Source organism: Chiroxiphia lanceolata, chromosome Z (genome assembly GCF_009829145.1).
Source record: "Chiroxiphia lanceolata isolate bChiLan1 chromosome Z, bChiLan1.pri, whole genome shotgun sequence".
NCBI classification, from domain to species: domain Eukaryota; kingdom Metazoa; phylum Chordata; class Aves; order Passeriformes; family Pipridae; genus Chiroxiphia; species Chiroxiphia lanceolata.
In genome coordinates this window covers 54,736,586-54,756,246 of record NC_045671.1, presented here as the reverse complement: position 1 = coordinate 54,756,246, position 19,661 = coordinate 54,736,586, and the positions used below count along the sequence as shown (strand labels likewise).

General features: G+C 37.7%; 1 protein-coding gene across 2 annotated transcripts; it reads right to left on the bottom strand.

Annotated features, from left to right (window-relative positions):
- Positions 1 to 3,670: 3,670 nt before the first annotated feature.
- Positions 3,671 to 19,615, bottom strand: ABHD17B (abhydrolase domain containing 17B, depalmitoylase). Of its 2 annotated transcripts, none has more exons than XM_032675681.1 (4): positions 19,482 to 19,615; positions 13,173 to 13,647; positions 5,649 to 5,828; positions 3,671 to 5,199 (listed from the first exon to the last, which is right to left on the bottom strand). In XM_032675681.1, the coding sequence occupies exons 2-4, from the start codon at positions 13,637 to 13,639 to the stop codon at positions 4,980 to 4,982; spliced, it is 867 nt and encodes a 288-aa protein (XP_032531572.1). In that variant the 5' UTR covers positions 13,640 to 13,647; positions 19,482 to 19,615; the 3' UTR covers positions 3,671 to 4,979. The 2 variants fall into 2 exon arrangements, with proteins under 2 accessions (XP_032531572.1, XP_032531573.1); XM_032675682.1 differs by having other exon boundaries at positions 13,173 to 13,642; positions 19,482 to 19,605.
- Between the last annotated feature and the right edge of the window lie 46 nt (positions 19,616 to 19,661).

Below are 19,661 nucleotides of genomic sequence, written 5' to 3'. Positions count from 1 at the left end.
AAAACCTGTTCTAGGCAATAAAACCCTTTTGAGGTTTTCTAATTATTTTGAAATACATTATTAGACTAAGACACCTTAAAAATGCCTCTGGGAAAAAGTTAATGCTGGGATAATTTCTTATGGTTGGTCCTCCTTTGCTGGCAGGATAATCTGTTTTTAAAACCACTTTTTTTACACTGTCCTCTTTCTTAAAGCATTTTCCTTGCCATTTCACCAGAAGTTTGCTAGAACTTTACTTCCTTCCACAGAAAGAAAGAAGACACATTAGCTGAGGGGGAGGAAAAAAAAGGAAGAAGGTACAGTATAGAATTTATTATCATCATATCACAGAAATTCTTAATAGGGAAACATTGTTCCTTTGTATGGCTATTTTACAATTAATAATCTCACAACACAAATTGGTTATGAAGTTCTATATGTCAAGAGTTCTAAGAGTTCTAATGAGTTCAGGAGTTCTAATGCTGCTATTTTAATTTGGTGCTACTTAAGCTTTATTGGTTTTCACACAAACTTTTAACAGTTGGAAAGAGTCAAATGCTATTTGAATTGTTTAAGTGACAGAGAGCAAGCCTGATGCACAGTTACTAGCTCATGACAAACTTCCCCATAAACAACTTCTCATTTCCATTCTACAAAGAAGTAGAGCAAGCTTTACTATTCAGGTTTTTTGAAACAACCCAAAACAACCCTATCTCCATTCGGTCCCCTCTGCTGCTTGCCAAGCACATAGCATCATAGTAGTTGTGAATGCAACAGTCCCATCTTTGAGAATGTTTAAGATATCTTCTGAGCACTTCTTCTCTTTTCAGGATAGCATGCTTATACTTTGCATCTAGCTTTTCAACCTTCCATTTGTAGTACACTGTAGCAATGTGATCTCTGATGACACTGTCTGTGGTATAAATTTTGGTATGTCTGACTCAGCAGCAGTGCATCAAACAGTGATGGCCTCATGATTAAGAGAAAAAGAGGTCTTCCCCTAGCAGTCTCCTTTGTTGCTTTCTGTTGCTTAAAAATGAAAGCATCAAAAGTAGAGAGCATCAAATGAATATAATTCTTGTAACTAAATCTTCACTTCTGAGCTGGTGCACAAATATGTGTAATACTAAATATATCAATTATTTGCATACTTCACAAAAAACACATAAAGGCAGAGGCTGAAAGGGACCCCTTGAGATCATCTGCTCTGACTCTTGTGCTCAGAGCAGGGTCAGGTACTGCAGGTTGCCTAGGGCTGCACTCAGCTGAGTTCTAACTGTTTGTAAAGATGAGACCTCCACAGTCAGTTCCAGAGTCTGATCTTCCTCACAGAAAAAAAAAAAAAAAAAAAAAAGTTGTTTTCTGATTCCAGATTAGATTTCCTGTATTTCAGTGTGTGTGCTCCCTGACTCTTGCCCTCTCAGTGACAAACACTGATTTGGGGAATCACTGATTTGGGGACTCCAGCTCTCGCCACACCCTCCCTCAGATACTCATGCACAATTAATATCCCGACAAACCTTTTATTCTCCAGGATGAACACCCCCAGCTCTCTCAGCCTGTCTTCCTCCAGTCCTTCAGTCATAGCTGTGACCCTGTACTGGACTTGCTTCAGTATATCCATATCTTCCTTACACTCAAGAGCCAATACCTAGATTCAGCTCACATGTGTCCGTACTCACAGTGCAGAGTTGAGGGGCAGGATACTTCCCATGACCTGCCATCAAGTCTCTGCCTAACACAGCCCAAGACACTGTTAGTCACCTTTGCTGTAAGGCTGCATTGTTGGCTCATGGTCAGCTTGTGGTCCACCAGGGTCCACAACTCCTTTTCTGCAAAGTTTAGAACAGATCAGTCCCCTACTTACGTGCTATTTTCCTTACTTTTGACTTTAATATAATGACAATATCTACTGTATAGTGAGAAAAATTAGTATCTGTAGGACCTGGAATATTCCATAGGAGAGGTACCCTGCCCTAATGTCATCTAATTAAGAGCCCAAAAGTAAACACGCAATTTTTTCCCCACTAAAAAAAAACCCAAAAACCCCCCCAAAAACAAACCAAACAAACAAAAAAGCCAAAAAAAAAAAACAACTTGAAAAGGAAAGCAAGCTTTAAATCAGTCAACAAGAGTAGCTAACTGAACATACAGTGGAATTCTCTGCTGCCACAAGCAGAGAGTACAGAGAGAGAAGTTTTATGTAGCTGTGAATGTAACACAGCAAAACATGTCCAAAAGACCCCACTTTTAGATGGTAATCTCATATTTTACATAAACAAAGTTGTTGTAAAGGTTGATTTGCCAAGGTTTCCAGAACTGAAGAAAACAGTTTACTGTCAAATATTTGTCTCTTAAAGAAAGAAAACAGAAATGACACCACGAGGTTCACAAAATGCTCTTTTCTTTTTCCCTAAAATACAGACATTGTCTCGTTAATGAATGCTGAATCAACTCTTATTTATCATGAGACAATTGCATTTATAACATTAAACAACACCCATTGTCAGTTTCACCAAAATGATGGTTGAAGGACAAGACAACCAGAATGTCACATGTTTTGTGCCTAGCTGCAACAGTTCGGAGTTGTCTTCTGTCACTAGCAAGTTTGCTGATATAATACAATTCTCAATGCAAGCTAGGCTTTGCCTTAAGCCAATTTTAGTTCCTTCAAGTAAAAACTTATCTGAAAAACCTAGGTGTAAAACACAAATCAGAATGAACTGGTAATAATTAATAATGGATAAGTGGCGCAAAAGAGAGCAGAACCTCTTCTCACCAGTGTAATCCAGCACAGCTGCATATACTGACGACAAAACAGTGTTAGTCAGGCCTTTTGTTCTGCTTCAACAAAACACAGAAACAAAAGCAGCAAAACCACTATGCCACCTTTTCTGCCTCTTTCAATTACAGGGTGCCATAATATTCCCTGGCACAATCAGATAGTTCTTGCGATGCCACTTGATCATTTGCCTGTAATTTGCAAGCCATCAAAATACAGCCCCCATCTGTATCACTTATCATTGCACTTATACATTCTTTATTTGTGAATTTCTGAAGAAGAGTCTCAAAACAGGCTTCATTCATCATACAGAAAGCACTTAAACACTTAATTGTAATGATTTCTGTCTAGAACAGACATAGTGGTCGGAAAGTAGCAAGAAAAGGAAACCAAACTGTATTCAATATGATGTAATAAAGCTCAGTTACACACCTTTAGCCAAATACTTTGTATTAGGATAAAAATCCTCTGATCTAATGTTATTTTGCCTGAATATATTCTGAATTTCAGAACACATTGAAGCATACTTGATCAAGAAGACAAACAAGAAGCCAGTTGCTTGAGAAAAAATTTCCTTCAACTCAGTTAACTCCCCAAAATGCACAAGAGAAGACATCCTTTTAATTTTGAAGGAGGAAATATCAGAATTCATTACAGAAGAATGTTTACAAGCATCTTTGCAGCAGAAAACCTGTATGCTGAATGGCAAATAATAGCAAGATGAGGTCTGGGGGTGGGAGGGCAATCAGAACAGTCACAGCTGATGAAGAAATGTGCTGACAATTCATAACAATGGGTTAGCGCTTTAGTTCTAAGATTTCCTAGAGTAAATGGGGAGTTGCTTAGCATTTTGATATTGCAAGCAACCATCGCTATTTCTTTGGAAAAAAACTAAGGAAGAAGAGCAAGTTTGTGGAATATTGTTTACTTTTAATCAACACATCTTAAAGTTTTCACAATACTTGAAGCTACACTTAAGTATACAACAGTCTCAATCACAAAAAACAAGCAGAACAATTAAACTACATAAGGCCTCAGAAGCACAGTGTGTATTGTTGGAATATTATTTTGTTTCCAAATAGGGTACATATAATTAAGTTTATTTTCCATAGTTTTATTAACGCAAAATGCATTCTAGGGAAAGGTGACTTTATTTCACTATGAGTTAACAGAAAAATGTCAACATTCTCTTCTTGTCCCTCCTCCCACCCCAACCAGGCCTGAATAGTAAAATTTCCATACAATACTCAAAAACCAATAAGGTTTTGCACTAAGCATTCAAAAGTAAGCCTGATCAGACAACTGCAAACTTGCAAATTGTTTATTACAATGTTGGATAAATTTCCAGGTTCTTTTGAACAAAACATTGTACCTCTACACAATCAATGTTTAAAACTACTTGGTTTTAAAAAAAACATGGTCCATAAAGTCTTCTAGGTTCTAAAAAGTCTTATTAGTTTCAAAGAAGTAATTTGTGGCCTCAGTAGCAATGATGTGAAAGATACTTGCATTACAACAATGATAACTTCTGGCATTATTTTGGCAAGATTAAGACTCCTGAGGACATGAATAGGTAAATTTTTTTAACCTGAAAGGTAAGGGACAACACAAGTACAAAATAACTAAAGTAAATCTAAGCACAAAAGATATGAAAAATATGGGAAAAGATAACTATTTTGACCCTCTCCCCCCTATAACAGGGCATGGATCATTTCCAGTGACTGTCTGTTCTTATTACATACATTAGTAATTGCTCAAAATCATGGCTATTACATTTTTAGAGAACAACTGCTTAGAAGTCTGGTTTTTAGTAACACCTGCGCAACAGAGTAAGTCACAGTACATTTTGAGATGTTTAAAAAATATCTATAAACTTGTTTTTGATACACTAAAGCACTTGGCAACACTTTTACAGCATTTGATTTTATATAATTAAAATTTCTTACAGTACTCCTTGTGATTTTTTTTACATCTAGGAAGAAAAAACCTCACACAAAGTCATGTGAACTGCCAAGTTTGACCGCAGGATCATGTAATTCCAGTTTATAATGCTGGCACTAAAACCTTCATTAATTATGTTAACAAATCATTACCTGTACATTTAATGAAGGCAACCAAGATGATTTGAAAACACAACATTCAGGTTTTATGTTATGTATTTATCAAGATGTGCAGTTCTGCAGTGAAATGAAAACAGCATATAAATATACAAAGAAAATTACAAGTTCACCAGTTCATGTGAGACAAACTGTTTTAATCTTTCCAGGTACTGTCCGTAGAGTTCCACATCATTATGCCCTGCTCCTTCTACCCACAGTGGTTCTACAGGTCTCTGGCAACGCTCAAACAATGCTAGGCCATGTGAAAAGTCAATTACTTCATCTTCAGTCCCATGGATTATTAACACAGGAGATGTTATTTTAGAAATTTTGTCAATGCTGTAAGAAAAAGATTATATCCATGAACACAGGGATATAGTTCTGAAATATATGACAGGAATTTTCTTCAGTTAAGGTCTACTTAGTTTTACAGTCTTACAGAAATATATTGCAAAAGACTTTCTTCACAGTTATCCAGATTAACAATTCACTGGACTGGAACTACTTGTTAGAACTAGGAATTTACATGTTATGTACAGGAAAACTAATTACTTCTTTAGCAGATATCCACTAAAAAGATTAGGGATATGAAACATCTAGGTTTACAAAGTTCTGCGAACTTCAAATCAAATGGTCCTCTTTGTTATTATTAATTGATTTTTCTCCAACTGTTTTATTAGACCCTTGAAAAATATTTTAGAGAATTTACCAGACTATTTGTTACTCTTCTAGTCGAAAACTTCTGTACTAGAGAAAAATGCTGGAAAAAACCCCATCCCACAACTTACTTTGGGAATGCATCAAAGCAATAGGTCTTCTTTGTATCAGGAAAAGCTACTCGCATTCCTGAGGTCAGTGGAGAATGAAGGATTACAGCAGCACTTTCATACCTAGCAGCAAGATCCACAGATGGTACTGTTCCTATACTCTGGCCATATATAATCACATTTTCAGGGCGGATTCCATACCTAGAAAATTAAAAATGTTAAAAAAAAGTGGAATATAAAGTGAAACAGATAAAACAACTACAGAACAAGGAAAAAAAAAAGCATTTCTGAAGGTGAAAATCTTCTGAAGGGTATCAGCAAGACTGTTCTGTGACATTTGTGACTAAAAGGCACAATTATTTACTCTCCACTTGCAGTAACTTTTTTTCCTTATGCCTGAATGATATTGAAATAAGGGTTTAATTTATTGAATATGGATTTGTGAATACAGTTGTGACTTGCATACTAGTTGAAAGTCTTTACTAGTAACTCTAGTGGACCTACAACAGAAGACTGATGAAATCAAATGGAGCACAATCAAGCCTGCAAAGATTTGGTCAGCTTTACTCTTCTGATACCTGTTAAAAACTGCAAGCTGGTAACATTGTTCATAAATTTAGTGAGACTTAAAGCATTCTCATACTGACAGTGGTCAGAATATTGTGCATTCCATGGAATAGGCGAGATTCTTGGTCTTATCAACCTAATCCACAAATAAGACAGCCCAATAAGCAACACCGAATTAATGCCAAAGCCTCCCTCATAGTAAGGTGAAAACACTCTTTTCTCTGTAATCAACAGAAGTAAAGAAAAGAAACATCTAGTTAACACTTATACAAGTCAGACTTAGTATCTTTTTCTGCATTAGTGTGGATACAAAGAGCCGTTGCTACCCAAGTAACACTAGAAAAGCCTGTAAGGAGAATGTTATGTGGGCAAGAACAGCGCTCACAGCAGAAGTGAGCTGCTGATGCATTGATCTCTGCTAACCAAGTACTCTCAGCACAGGTCAGACTGCAACAGTGTATCTGCACTTGGGAAAGAAAGTACCTTAAATAGGAAGAGATACTGCATTGCATTAAAAGCAAATCCAGAAAACCCCCGGAACCAACAACAAGCTCCTTCCCTCACTCCCCAAAAAAACAAACCACAAAACCAAAACTAAACCAAAAAAACCAAACACTAATAATTGTTCTCATGCATTACTAGAAATTTGTTCAGCTTTCTAAGTGAGAGCGGGCTAGCCTAATGTCACTGTGGAACAGCATGAGGTGACTTCAGTGTTTGCCACTGTAATTCTAAAAGGAATGGAAATCGAGTGAAGTAAAGTGTACCTGTTATCTCATCTACAATAAATGCACACATCTTTTCTGTCAACGCTATATAACACCACCCATACCCACAAAGAAGTTATCAAATTAGTATATTTCTCATACCTTCAGTAAAGTCAGGGAAGCAAAGGTAACGAAAAATTCATAGTATCTTATAAAGATGGGTAAATAACTGTATAGTAACTGTATAGGTCACCAAACACTAAAAGTCCAAAAGACTCAAAGTCAGGAACATTGGAAAAAAGATGTTTCACGTGCACCAAGACATTCAAATTACCAACCAACAAAAAAGCCATAATCCACAAGTACTTTTCAATAAGTCAGAAGAAATGTCCCATATGTTACATCAGTATATAATACACAGTTAATAAAAAATTTATATCTAGGAAGATTTCAAGAAAAACAATATCACATTTGAGTATTACTAAAATGCTAAGTATCAGTATCAGAACTCATTAGGTACCCCAATAAACTTTCTAAATCAGGCTTAAAATCCACTGTTCTCATCTAACATTGTCTATTTAACTATTCATCTCTTTATTTAAATTGTGTTCTGTTAGACTGAAATATAAGATTTAAAAGTATTAGCACAGAGACATTCCAGGAGTCTGCCCTTATCACGACTTCTTAATTACTATTGGTGTTTCCTAGAAAGAGTTTCTAGTCATAATCAGATCATGATCAAATTAAGACTTCTACAAAACTAAGATTCAATCAATCATCAGCCTGGAACAAGCCAGACCTCCACCTTCCAACAGTTCTTGAAGAATAAAAAAGTTCAAACATTCTGATTAACAAGATTTTCTCAAAATTCCAACATACAAAAATACAATAAATGAAAGCTTTGAAATAAAATCAAATGTAAGGTCTTCACTATTTTTGCATCTCTTCTGGAACACCTGAGAACAGATGCGCTCCTATCCTTTTACAATTAATCTCCCAATTCACATTTGTCCACTCTGAAGATACAGCATGACCTTCTCTCCCTTCTATAAAATCTGAACAAAACTTGCATTAATACCTGACACTTTGCATCATTAGTATGGCATGCAGATTGCACACAGCACATTATGACACAACACAGCTCTCCAAAAATAAACCCTGCAAATTATCACACTTGCATTTCCTTGGATAGTGAGTTTTACAAGATGCACAGGAAATTAAAGCACAACTTAAAAGTATATTTTGGAACATATATTCTCCTCTTTTTCATTATTCTTTCCCCTATTTTGGATCTGTCAGCCTAAAGATAGATAAATGATGGCTACAAGAAAAATAATCCAAAAAAAGCATTTACTATATTTGGATTAAAGTAATCCTTTCTCCTCCACAGTCAAGCAGATTGCCTCACAGTGCCCAGTGGAAACTATTTGGCTTGCAATTTGAAAACTAAAAGAGTGAGGCCAATAACCAAAAGTGGTGGTTTAAAGTAGACTTTTGAATATTCTGGTTTGAAGAGAAAAAAACAAAACCCAATCAACCCCCCCCTCCCAAATAACAAAATCCAAGCAGCTTGGAAAACAGATCACCATCTGTTGTTTCTAGTCTTCCCTCTTCTCTTGGACAGGCTTCTGAAATCTTTGAGAAAAAGAAAGAGTCCAACTGTGCCTCAGTTGCTATCTCTCAGAAGTATGACTTTACAATCTAAAACAGAAGAATTCTTGAAAAAGTAACTGTTGCTAAGTTCCCTGGTCTTAAAATTTGTCTACTCCTTTTGATAGTCCCATAAATGCCAGTTAAACTCCAAGAAGTTTTGTACAGAATTATCAGTTGACTATACACCTGGTCTCCCAAATGAGGAAGTGTCAGATCAAGAGAAAAAGTGGCAGTAATATTGTTCTCTTAATCAGTGTCTTAGAAGTACAGGCCATCCTGAGGAAGAGGAATGTGACATTTACAGAGCCATATGCTGCAAGTAGTTGTCCCGGTGACAAGAGGTCAAAGACATGCTGTAAAAATTGTTAATATCTTTGGAAGCTCATTATGCTGATAATAGGACTAATATAAACACTATTGGCCATTCAAGTAATCTTAGATAACTTGTATCACCATAGGTTTTTTGAGGGGTTTTGTATTTGTTTGTTTGTTGCTGGGGTTTTTTTTTGGTGTGAGGTGGGTTTTTTTGTTTGTTTGTTTTGGGATTTTTTTCCTTTTTTAAAAATTTTTTAACTTCAATTACCTTTAAGAACCAAATATCATCTGGAATTACCATGATACACTGTCAAGCTCTTAAAAGAATACCTGCTATTTTGACCTTCATATACGTAAGGGAGACTACTGTTCTTAATCTAGAACACTCACTCAATTTACAACAACAGAATAAAGCATAAGTAAAATCAACCTTAGAAGGGTACATTTTCCATAACACCTCTGAAGCTTACACTAATGAAGAGTTACAATAGATGCTCTCGAGAAGCTACTGTTCCTAAAGATATTGCAACATACACATTTAGGAAACTGACACGGGCGCTTGGGGCACACGGAACAAAGGGGAACATCCTGAGGGAATTTTCAATGCACATTCAGAACCTTTTGTCATCATGGACATAACATGTAAATTACAGCTGCAAATGGCAGAACATGAAGGGCATGAACATTATCCACATCTTTAACTATCAACATTCCAGGCCATGAATAAAATTCATGAGTGTACAGCTCCTCCTCAATTGAGATGCTTGTCCCCCTTCTTGTGTATAAAATACTTAACACTGGGAGAAGAAAAAAGGAACTGTGTTATATGAGAGGCAAGCCTATTGACCATACATACAGTAATCAACAAACTGCACCTTCTCTGTCTTTCTCATGACAGTCTGGTCTTTTCTAAACTTCACAATGCTACTGATACATTTGTTCTATTGACAAGATTTCTCTTCATAACTGAGTTTTTTCCTATCAATTTAAATAAAAGCTCAATTTCTCTCCAAATATACAAAGTTACAGTACAACTTCCAGCTAAAAAAACTCTACCTATTTTTGAATTAAAAAAAAATTAATTTGTGAATTCTCAAATGAACACTTTTGGCCAACATCCAAACAGATTCAATCTTATTCCTATATCTGGCTGTTCCAATTATGGACATCCTGTTCACTTTGACACATCAATCTGATGGTGACATTTAGCCTTCAATGTTTCAATTATAAGACAGCCCATGACAAACAACAATGAAAATGGCTGTTTGGCTTCTTACAGGTAAATCTGGTCATGAGGCAATTCTGGCAAGTCTTCAGAGGTTTCTGAAGGAGCGCCACTTGCCCTGCATTTGCCTGGGGCTGGTTAAACCTTTCCACCCTTGCTAGGGTGTCATCAAAGGCCTTCAGAGACCAGAACAGCAGAAAACAGGCGTATCCCAAAATGACTCCTGGCATTTCAACACTTTGTAGCTATGACAGTCAGAAAAAGAATGTCTTCACTTGCCACGTTTATATAGTTCCATGCACATGAATATGCAATAATGTATAACTTTTCCTAACATGATGAAGGTAGTGAATCACATTGCCTCCTTTCACAGGCAGCTTCTATATAGGTACTTACTGCTTCCTATTAAAACACTTAAAACAGGTAAAGAATAGGAACACAACTCAGAATCTGCGTCTGCTGTTTACCTTTTCTGTTCTGCTACCAAATTAGCTTTCTGTATTCACTTACATCAATGTTAATATTCACATACCCTTACAGCAAAATCTCACCATCACCCTCAATACTAGTTCCAGACTATTTCACCCCAGGTGTCCAGTCCCCACCAGACAGTCGTTCTGATTTACAAATGAGCATTGGATTGTCCCTCCAAGATACAAAGCTTAAGATGCTACCAAGTCTTCACCACAATCAGTTTTGTTGACTGTAGAACTAAGTCCACGTCAGCATTTCAATGTACCCTAGAAACATCTTTTAGTGCTGGGTTCTACAATCCCATTTCTCAGAACAAGGAACGCAGGGAGCTGTGGGTAACTGATCAACCTCCAAAGGTCATTTCTCCATTCTTCATCACATCACAAGCTGTGAGGCACACTTTAAAAGTCTAGGGTCCCTTATCTCATCAACAAGAATTTCAAAGGAGTTACAGCTATACTTACATTTATCCTGCAAAAAACTTGCTGAATTAATTTGCTTTTGCAGAACAAGTTATAAAATGTTGAAGATGATGTCAGTGTAAACTGATAGACCAGGAAAGTGAATCAATATGGCAGCAAGTGTTCAAAGTCTTTGTTCTGGTCCAGATATTCATCAAGTAGTTAAACACAGCTGAGCACTGTCTCAGGGCTCAAAAGAATACCATGGAGTGATAACCAAACATTCAGATACAAGGGCAAGACCAATTGGAAAGTTGTTCTAAGTACTACAGATAAAAGTAGTAACACCAACCTCTTTCTAAGCAACGGACAAAATTCAGTTCACATTTGTGAAATCCACAAGTTGGGCAGACCAACCCAAACTTGAGACACTATACAGAATTATTTCATTTCTGTAGAAGGTTTTGACACAAAAAATAAACATAGACAACAAATAGGACTGAGCTGAGGTCATTCTTAAATGGAAGAGAGAAATGCACATAGATGTAATATGTATTCAGAGGTTCCCCCAAAAACAACATCTGCTCAGAAAAGAGCATGCTTAGATGGGACATTATAGTCATTGAATGGTTTGTGTTGGAAGGGATCTTTAAAGATCATGTAATTCCAACGTCCTGGACTGTGGCAGGGATATCTTTCACTAGACCAGTTTGCTCAAAGCTCCATTTAACCTGGCCTTGAACATTTCCAGGGATGGGGTAAGTTGCCCACAATTTCTCTGGGCAACCTGTTCTTCTCTGGGCAACCTGGTTCCAGAGCTGAATCATCATCACAGAAAAGAATTTCTTCCTAATATCTAATCTAGATCTACCCTCTTTCAGTTTAAAGCCATTAGCCCTTGTCCTATCAATAATGAACAATCTTATTTGATTAGAGAAAGTACACTTCATTGTTTAAGAATGCATGTGAGAATTCAAATGGCAATTACATTTCCTTGTAGGTTTTCTACTCAGATATTTATTATGAGGAAAAAGCAACAATAATTACAAATTAGTTCATAAAACAGAGTCTGTAAATTGACATTAAAAAGTATTGTTTCACCATCCAGTTCTCTCACATTTTCTGATACATTTAAATAATTCAGACTATCTTCCATATTGTTCACAAACCATATTATGCTTTTGGTCACTATCACTGGGTATTTGACCAAGTAGCTAACTTCCAGATCACCCATCAACTACAAACAGTGCACCTGTTGCAGTGCTGGGCTTATGGAACAGATCTAATCATATCTCAACTTTCTACCATAATAAAAATAAACACCAACACCTAATCTAACAACACAGTATGCATGTCTTTGAATATATGAGGCTGAAAATCTGTCCTCTGTGGTTGAATAATGCTTATGATAGTAAGCTTTTCCCCTACTTTAATACAGGAATAAAATACACTTCTTTGAAAAGAAATATCATGCTGTTGTTATAATGTAAAAGAAATGCAAGACAATATGTGTATTTGAAACACTGAAAAGGGATAATCTGCTCTTTAACACTACATTGACCAAGTTCTAAACTCACTGTGACAACTACCAGGCTTTAGTCTTTTGAAGTCTTTACTCGTCATTACGCTAAGTCACATCACTGATACTGTAATTATTAAACAGGATGGTCAAGTTGCAATGATCAAACCATAACAAGATGCTTTACATTAAATTCAGGGTTTCACACCTTTTCGGTGCAAAATGCACAACATGTTGAGATTATTTTTTTTTTTTTGTGCGCAGCTATTCTTATGATTGCATAGGATTTTAAAAAAATATGTTTTGTAGTTTGGGTGTTTGTAACACAAGAAGAATATTGATCTAAATGGAACAAATCATGGTGAATAATGCTCTCAAATTTAAGAAGCTGCACTTATTTGGTGCCTAGGATTCTCACCTGTATCAGTGAATGCCTCCAGTCTTTCATCTTACTATTTTATCTTGCCAAAACCAGAGGCTTAGAACACAGAAACAACATCCTTCCAATTTGCATTTTTTCCTTGTCCAGTTTTATTCTATTTGAGATAACACCACTGATTCAAAGTCTTGACTTTTTGTTCCCACCATAATGTATTCACCCAGATCCATCACATCATACATGTAAATGAAGTAAAACCATTTGAAAAGCATGCTGTAGAAGAAAAATGGCAACTGATGTCTTACCTTGTTCTAAGAGCCACCCAAGCAGCATCAATGTCAGCATACAGATTCTTCTCTGTTGGCTTTCCAGAACTTGCACCATATCCAGAATAATCATATGAGAAGATGTTGCAATTAATTCGTGAACCCAGTCCTATATAAAAGCTGCTCATCTGACCCAGGTCGACAGCATTTCCATGCGAGAAGAGCAAAGTGTACTTGGCGTTAGGTGAGCAACGCACAAACATACAGGCAATCCTGTTACCTTTACTTGTTCTAGTCATGAAGCATTCAATGGCATCTTTTTCTCTAGAAGAATATTGCCAGTCTGCTCGCTCTGAGAGATGTAAAGTCCAGCGACTACCACTCTCATCGCACATCAGTGTGTATGTGGGATCAGGAGGTAAGAATGCCAGCTTGGAGGCAATTTTCCCTGGGCATGGTGGACAACAGAACAGGCAACACAATTCACTAAAGGAAAGATTATTCATCTTCTAGTCTGAAACAGGAAGAGAGAATGATATCAGTTTCTAGTTACAATCCTATATTAAAAAAGAAAAAGAAAAAACCTAATGAAAAATGTAAACAGTGTCTTAGAAAATAATACATAATTTTAGTGGAAACATTTAACAAAATATAGATTCAAATATATATACGTATATTTCCATATAATATCTAAGTTGATATTATTAGTTACTTTACAGTGAGCATATTATTGAAGAAGAATGATAACTCTAAAGCCCTTTGATAAATATCAAAAGTTAAATATGATTACCCAGGGTAAGAACAAGCATGAGTTTTGGAGCTCCTCTGGAGGAAATGAAGGGCCTCATCCTACGACATTACAAAAAGTGTTCTTCCCATTGACAAATACATACGTTTCAAAGAACACCTGGTAGTGTTGCAATGTATCTCCTAAATACAGAGAACATGTACTGCACTCATGAGATATGGGCTCCTCCGGGCAGTATCAGGAGTATGAAAGGTGCATGAAGGCCAAAGCTTAGAAGACAAAATAACCTGATGCTTGTCACTTAGCTAACACTGCAGAGTTTTGGTACACTAAAATCCAACCACAAACTCATCTGTGCCCCATGTACTGGCTGACATAAATGTTTCCTCAAAAGCAGACATTAATTTACATCAGGGAAAAAATCCTTTGTTGTGATGATAGTTTTTTTGAGCAGTGGGAAGAGCAATAAAATTTGCCAAGTACCGTGCTGGAAACCAGAACACTTAAGATAAGCATTTACACTTCTTTCCTTGTGTTAAGGTATCTGACATTTTACCTCAACTTAAACAAATTTTTAATGTCAAATCTATCTACAGGTCTCCAACTCATCTCCTGACAAGTCCCTGTGAAGAGAAACACTCTCAGTTTCACATACCAGCTTTGACTGATAGCCTTAAGCTTACAAATAGGAACAAATCAAGCTGATTTCAGATGACAACAGTACTGTGCTGTTTCAGAAATATTAGGGTCATCTGACAATAAAATCTTACTGCTAACTATAATAACTGACAATATTTAGGTCATATTTCAACTTTTGTCCTCTAACTTGTATACAAGTATAGTTTTCATGCCTGTAAAATTTCTCTTTAAAAAAGCTTCAAGAACACTGTTATAAAAACACTTGAACATATATCACAGAACAACTATCTGTATTTTGGATGCATGAATGGTCTGTTCCCTGTGGTAGAATATGAATGCATACTGCAACACAATTCTACATGGAGCAGACTTTCAAAGTAGCAAACACAGGCAAGACAGTCTGACAAACAGCATGAGTGTTCTGGGAATACTACTTCTCTTTGTAGGGCACAAAAAAAGGGGCTGCTGCAGCCAACAGCTTTCATCCCAAGTCTCCAGTTTTCTTCAAAACAGAGGGAAAACACAGATGCTTAGATATGGGAAATCAACATTAACAGTTTAGAGGAGATGGCAGGAAGGGTGCACTGATCAGCTTCCATAAAAAGGTAGATGGTTTCTTAATGACCACACTCCTGCCAGCTAAAGTAACAATAAACTTGGGTATCTATGTAATCAGCCCAATTAGTCACTCATATTTGGAATAATTCATCTGTTCCATCAATGTTTCATCTGTTTCTCATCTGTCAGATAAGATTATATGAACATCAAATTTCATTTTTACGCATGAGTCAGGACAAGTGAAAGGAGTCTATGGAGGATGGCTAGGGATTGGGAAAAGGCTTAGGCTCTCTTATGCATAGGAAAAATCCTATACTTCTTTTTGTTCCTTCTTTACTTCTCTTACATTTGTGAGCACCGAAGGAGCAACTTTTTCACCTCTACTTAGTAAGTTCATGTTCACAGTCCAGAGAAACTCCTGTGATGCCTCAATAGGTTTTTCATCCAAGAACTACTTATGAGCCAATACTCAACCATTCTTCTATTTCTAAGAGAAACTATTAAATGGATCTGTTCCAAGTGAGTTTTCTCACCTTTTCAGAAAAGCTGAAGGCAAGTTAGATATTCTACTTTATTGTAAGAGGTTGATTTTTTTTTTTTTTTGGTGAAAAAGGGAAGAGAACATGTACTTACAAAAGTAAGGTATAAATAGCTTGTTTCTGCGCCCAGGAACAGCAGACTGCACTGTATACAGTATACTGCATACTACGATGGCTGCAGATAACTTCTTCCCAATCCACTTGTCAGAAAGAATTAGAACAGTTTACATTATTTGTAACTATAAACAGCCTAGCAACACTACAAATATGATCTAACTCAGAAAATATTTGCTATTTGTCAAAGTAATCTCAGAAGACTGGAAGCTGGTTGATGGTATTCATGCCCAGGGCAGCACTGCAGTAACCACAGTTAACCAGCTGAAGTGGTACTGTGCCCCAAGACAGCTTAGATGTGCTAAAAGTGGGCTATCACACAATATGGAAAATGACATGCTGAAGACCATGGATGAAGCATTATCTCTCCCCTAGTGCTAGACTAATGCAGACTTTATATATTATTATTTTAATCCAATGGCAGATCTGTCTAGTGTAACTAAAGATTCTGATTCTAGAGTAATTCTCCATCTAAATCATGGTTAACAATAATTCTTTTCTTTAGAACACATACGTGCTGCTTTCTTCACTTAGAAGACCCAAGAAAAACAGCAGATCCCTAGCCTCACTAACTGAACAAATCTGACACAAAACACCTGCTGAACTCCCTCAGGAGGATACCTTCAACTAAATGCAAACAATGTTTCTATTATACTGGAACTGGTTTGTCATTCATTGTATTCACATAAGTGTGTTCTTAACCTCCGGATCTGGAATGGAACGAGGATGTAAGAGAGTCTCCAGGGCGTACAGAGTAATTCTGCTATTGCTGTCTGAAAGTTCAACTGAATCAGCATTTCAGCCTAGTAGTTATCCTGCAGATGTCATAATTTAATGTCAACCAAACATGGATTATCTTTCTTCAAAAGTTATTCTGCTCAGACACTTCAAACAGGGGATTAAACTTAACATTACTTCACCAATAGTGTTATTTTGATATGTTTTATAATTTGATTTGTTATTTTATATTAATGTTAGAAAACATGATTTCCTAATGATTCCTCCATCCAGAAATTATTATGGTAAAAACTATATAAAAAGTCACAAAAACCCTTTCATTTAACACCACCCAGCCTTGGTAAAACCTTTGGAGGTCAACAAAACCAGTCACTTCGAGTCTAAAATATAATTCATGGAAAGTAAACAAGACACTACATGTGATGTTGCATTAAAAGCTAAGAACAAGTGGGTTTGATCTATGCCTAATCTGAGCTCTTACTGAAACCAGGGCAAAACCAACTCTGACTATAAATTACCTTAAGCATACAGTTCCACTAGTACGGATGAGTAACTTCAATGGGACTCATTTGACTAAGACATGTTGTGCACACCTAAGTCTAACACTTTCTGAGCATGTATGATGTAAATCTCTGTGCTCATCAGAGTAGCATCATCAGACTCTGAGGTCAACACATCCTAACAGCATAACTATCTCACCTTCTATTTGACATTTCAATAATAAGGATGCCAGTGCTGTGCTGCAAACACAGTTTCTTCTGCTGGTAAAATATATTAACAACAAAAAGAACATTATAAGAGAAACATACATTCCCTTTAAAATTATACTGCATTCTTCAAATTAATTAAGTAGGAAAATTCTGTGGAAGAAACTGTAGAAAGCTGATACACTTCTTTTATTGCAGTAATAGAGGCTAAGAAATAAAACAGACCCAAGTGGCATCACCTACCCCTTCTGTGATAGCCTTTAAAAGGAAGTCCAGGTCATTTTATCAGTTTTATCTCTTTCACCCTTTTATGAATAATGAAGTAACACATAAAATTACAAATGTAAAACTGCCCCCAGGCAGTAATTTCCATTTGTTCTTTGGCAATTAACCTTCTCATAAAGGCTGACAGAAGGAAGGGGAAAACATCTATCTCATCTTAAAGAACACCTCTGGTGATTCCTACGATAACACAAATATAGTTCTTTCATATAAGCAATTACTCCTGTCCTCTCTCTGCAAATTGTAACGAGAAGGTGGAACCTATTATTGACATCTTTGAGTACTTTACCACATATTAGCCTTAAAAGCCCAACACTTGTAAACACTTATCTAGAAATCTTATATTTACATTAAATACAAATTATTCTAATTGTATAGTTAAATTAAATTATCTTTTTCACAGGAACTATTCACAAGAACAAAGTCAAACTTGTAAATATAGCTGCTGGTTTGCAATTTTAGTGTTGCACTAACTGTACCAGGCAAGGTATTAAAATTTTGGGGGTTTTTTGCTTGGTTGTTGTTTGTATGTGGGTTTTTGTTGTGGTTTTTGTTTGGGGTTTTTTTTAATTATTATTTTTCATCATATATTACTGGAACAAGACATTCTAAAGTATTTTCCCTCACACTTTCATTAAACAAAATGCAATGAAAACTTGAGGTCAAGTCACGACTGAAGTACACTTTAAATATTTACTTCAACATCTGCTTTAAATAAAAAATGGAACAGAAGGATAGTCATCCTTCTAAAGGATGGCCATCCTTTAACTACTTCGACAGTTATCTAATTAAGTATTATATAAAAGGATTAAGTTCATAGAATATTAAGAAAGAATACACAATAGCTCTGGAGAACACCACAAAGGAAGTGTATTTAATAATGAAAAAGCCATACCAAGAAATACTGTGAAGTAACTGTTTAAGATAGTTTTCAAAGAGCAAAGCAACCTACATAAAAACACAGAAGCCTCACAGAACCAAAACTTCATTTTGCTTAATTTGATTCTAAAGAAATAAACAGCTTTACTACTCTCACAAATTGTAGCTAGTTTAGCGTATATGGGGATATTATTCGCCTTTTGCTGGTTACATTGTATATCTCAAACCTAATGGCACAGTTGGAAAAAAGAAAAGGAATACAGGAAACACCAACTGAAAAATCCAGACGTTCCTTATCACCTAGAAAACAAACTAACTCTCTAAAGGTCCCAGACAGACAACTCCGGGATTAAGTCAATTGCATAAGGCCTTGCACGCTCCAAAGTAAGGCTCTGCCCCACGGATCTGCTCTGCTAAAGCCCCCCGCCCGCCGTGTTTCGGACCCTCCACCTCGGCGTTCGCCCTCGCCGGGCGGTCACGAACCCGCAGCTCCGCCTCTGACACCGCTCTGTGCCCAGGGGGCTCCGTTCTCACTTCCGCAGTCACCAAGTTTCCAACCTAATCCCTGACCAAGCACTTTAAACTTTCAAATTAACAATTCCTGAGAGCAACTTTAACGCCAGCGTCACTCCCACCCTCAACACCAGAAGCTGAGGGAATAAATTACATCAGGCTGGAGAGAACTAAATGAATTCCTCAGGTGTCTGTATCTGGAAAGGACTTCAGAAGTCCACAGCAGTAACACGAGGACAATTGTTTAGACCTGAGAAGAGCCAGGCTTTAACAAGCGTGTCACGAGCCACCGAGCTGGTTTCCAACAAAGGCGTCCAGGGCAAGACCACGGAGACGGGAGCGTCGGAACAGCCCCGGACGCTGCGGCGGCGACACCCGGGGGCACCGGCCGGAGGGCGGCCGGGGCCGGCTGCTCCCCGCGCGGTTCAGACCCACCGCCGCCGCCCTGGCCAAACAAATGCGGTGGGCGCCGCAGACCTTCCCGCCCGCCCCGGGCCCGCCTCACGCCTGCGCCGGGCGGAGCGGACGGACCGCGGGTCCGAGCGGGGGGACGGCTCGCCCACGCACCGGGCAGCGGGTCATCGCCACACCGCCCACCCCCGCACCGCCGCCACGGGAGGCGAGTCCGTACCTGCACCTGGCGCTCCGCCCGGCGGCCCCGCGCTGTCCCGGCTGCCGGGCCGGCGGGGTGGGGAGTGCCGGCTGTGCTGAGTAACGGCGCGGCGGGGGCGGCCCTCAGCGCCCCGGTCCGCGCCCGCAGCTCCACGGCAGAGAACGCGCGGCCCTGGCAGCGCTAAGCCCGCCCCGCGCG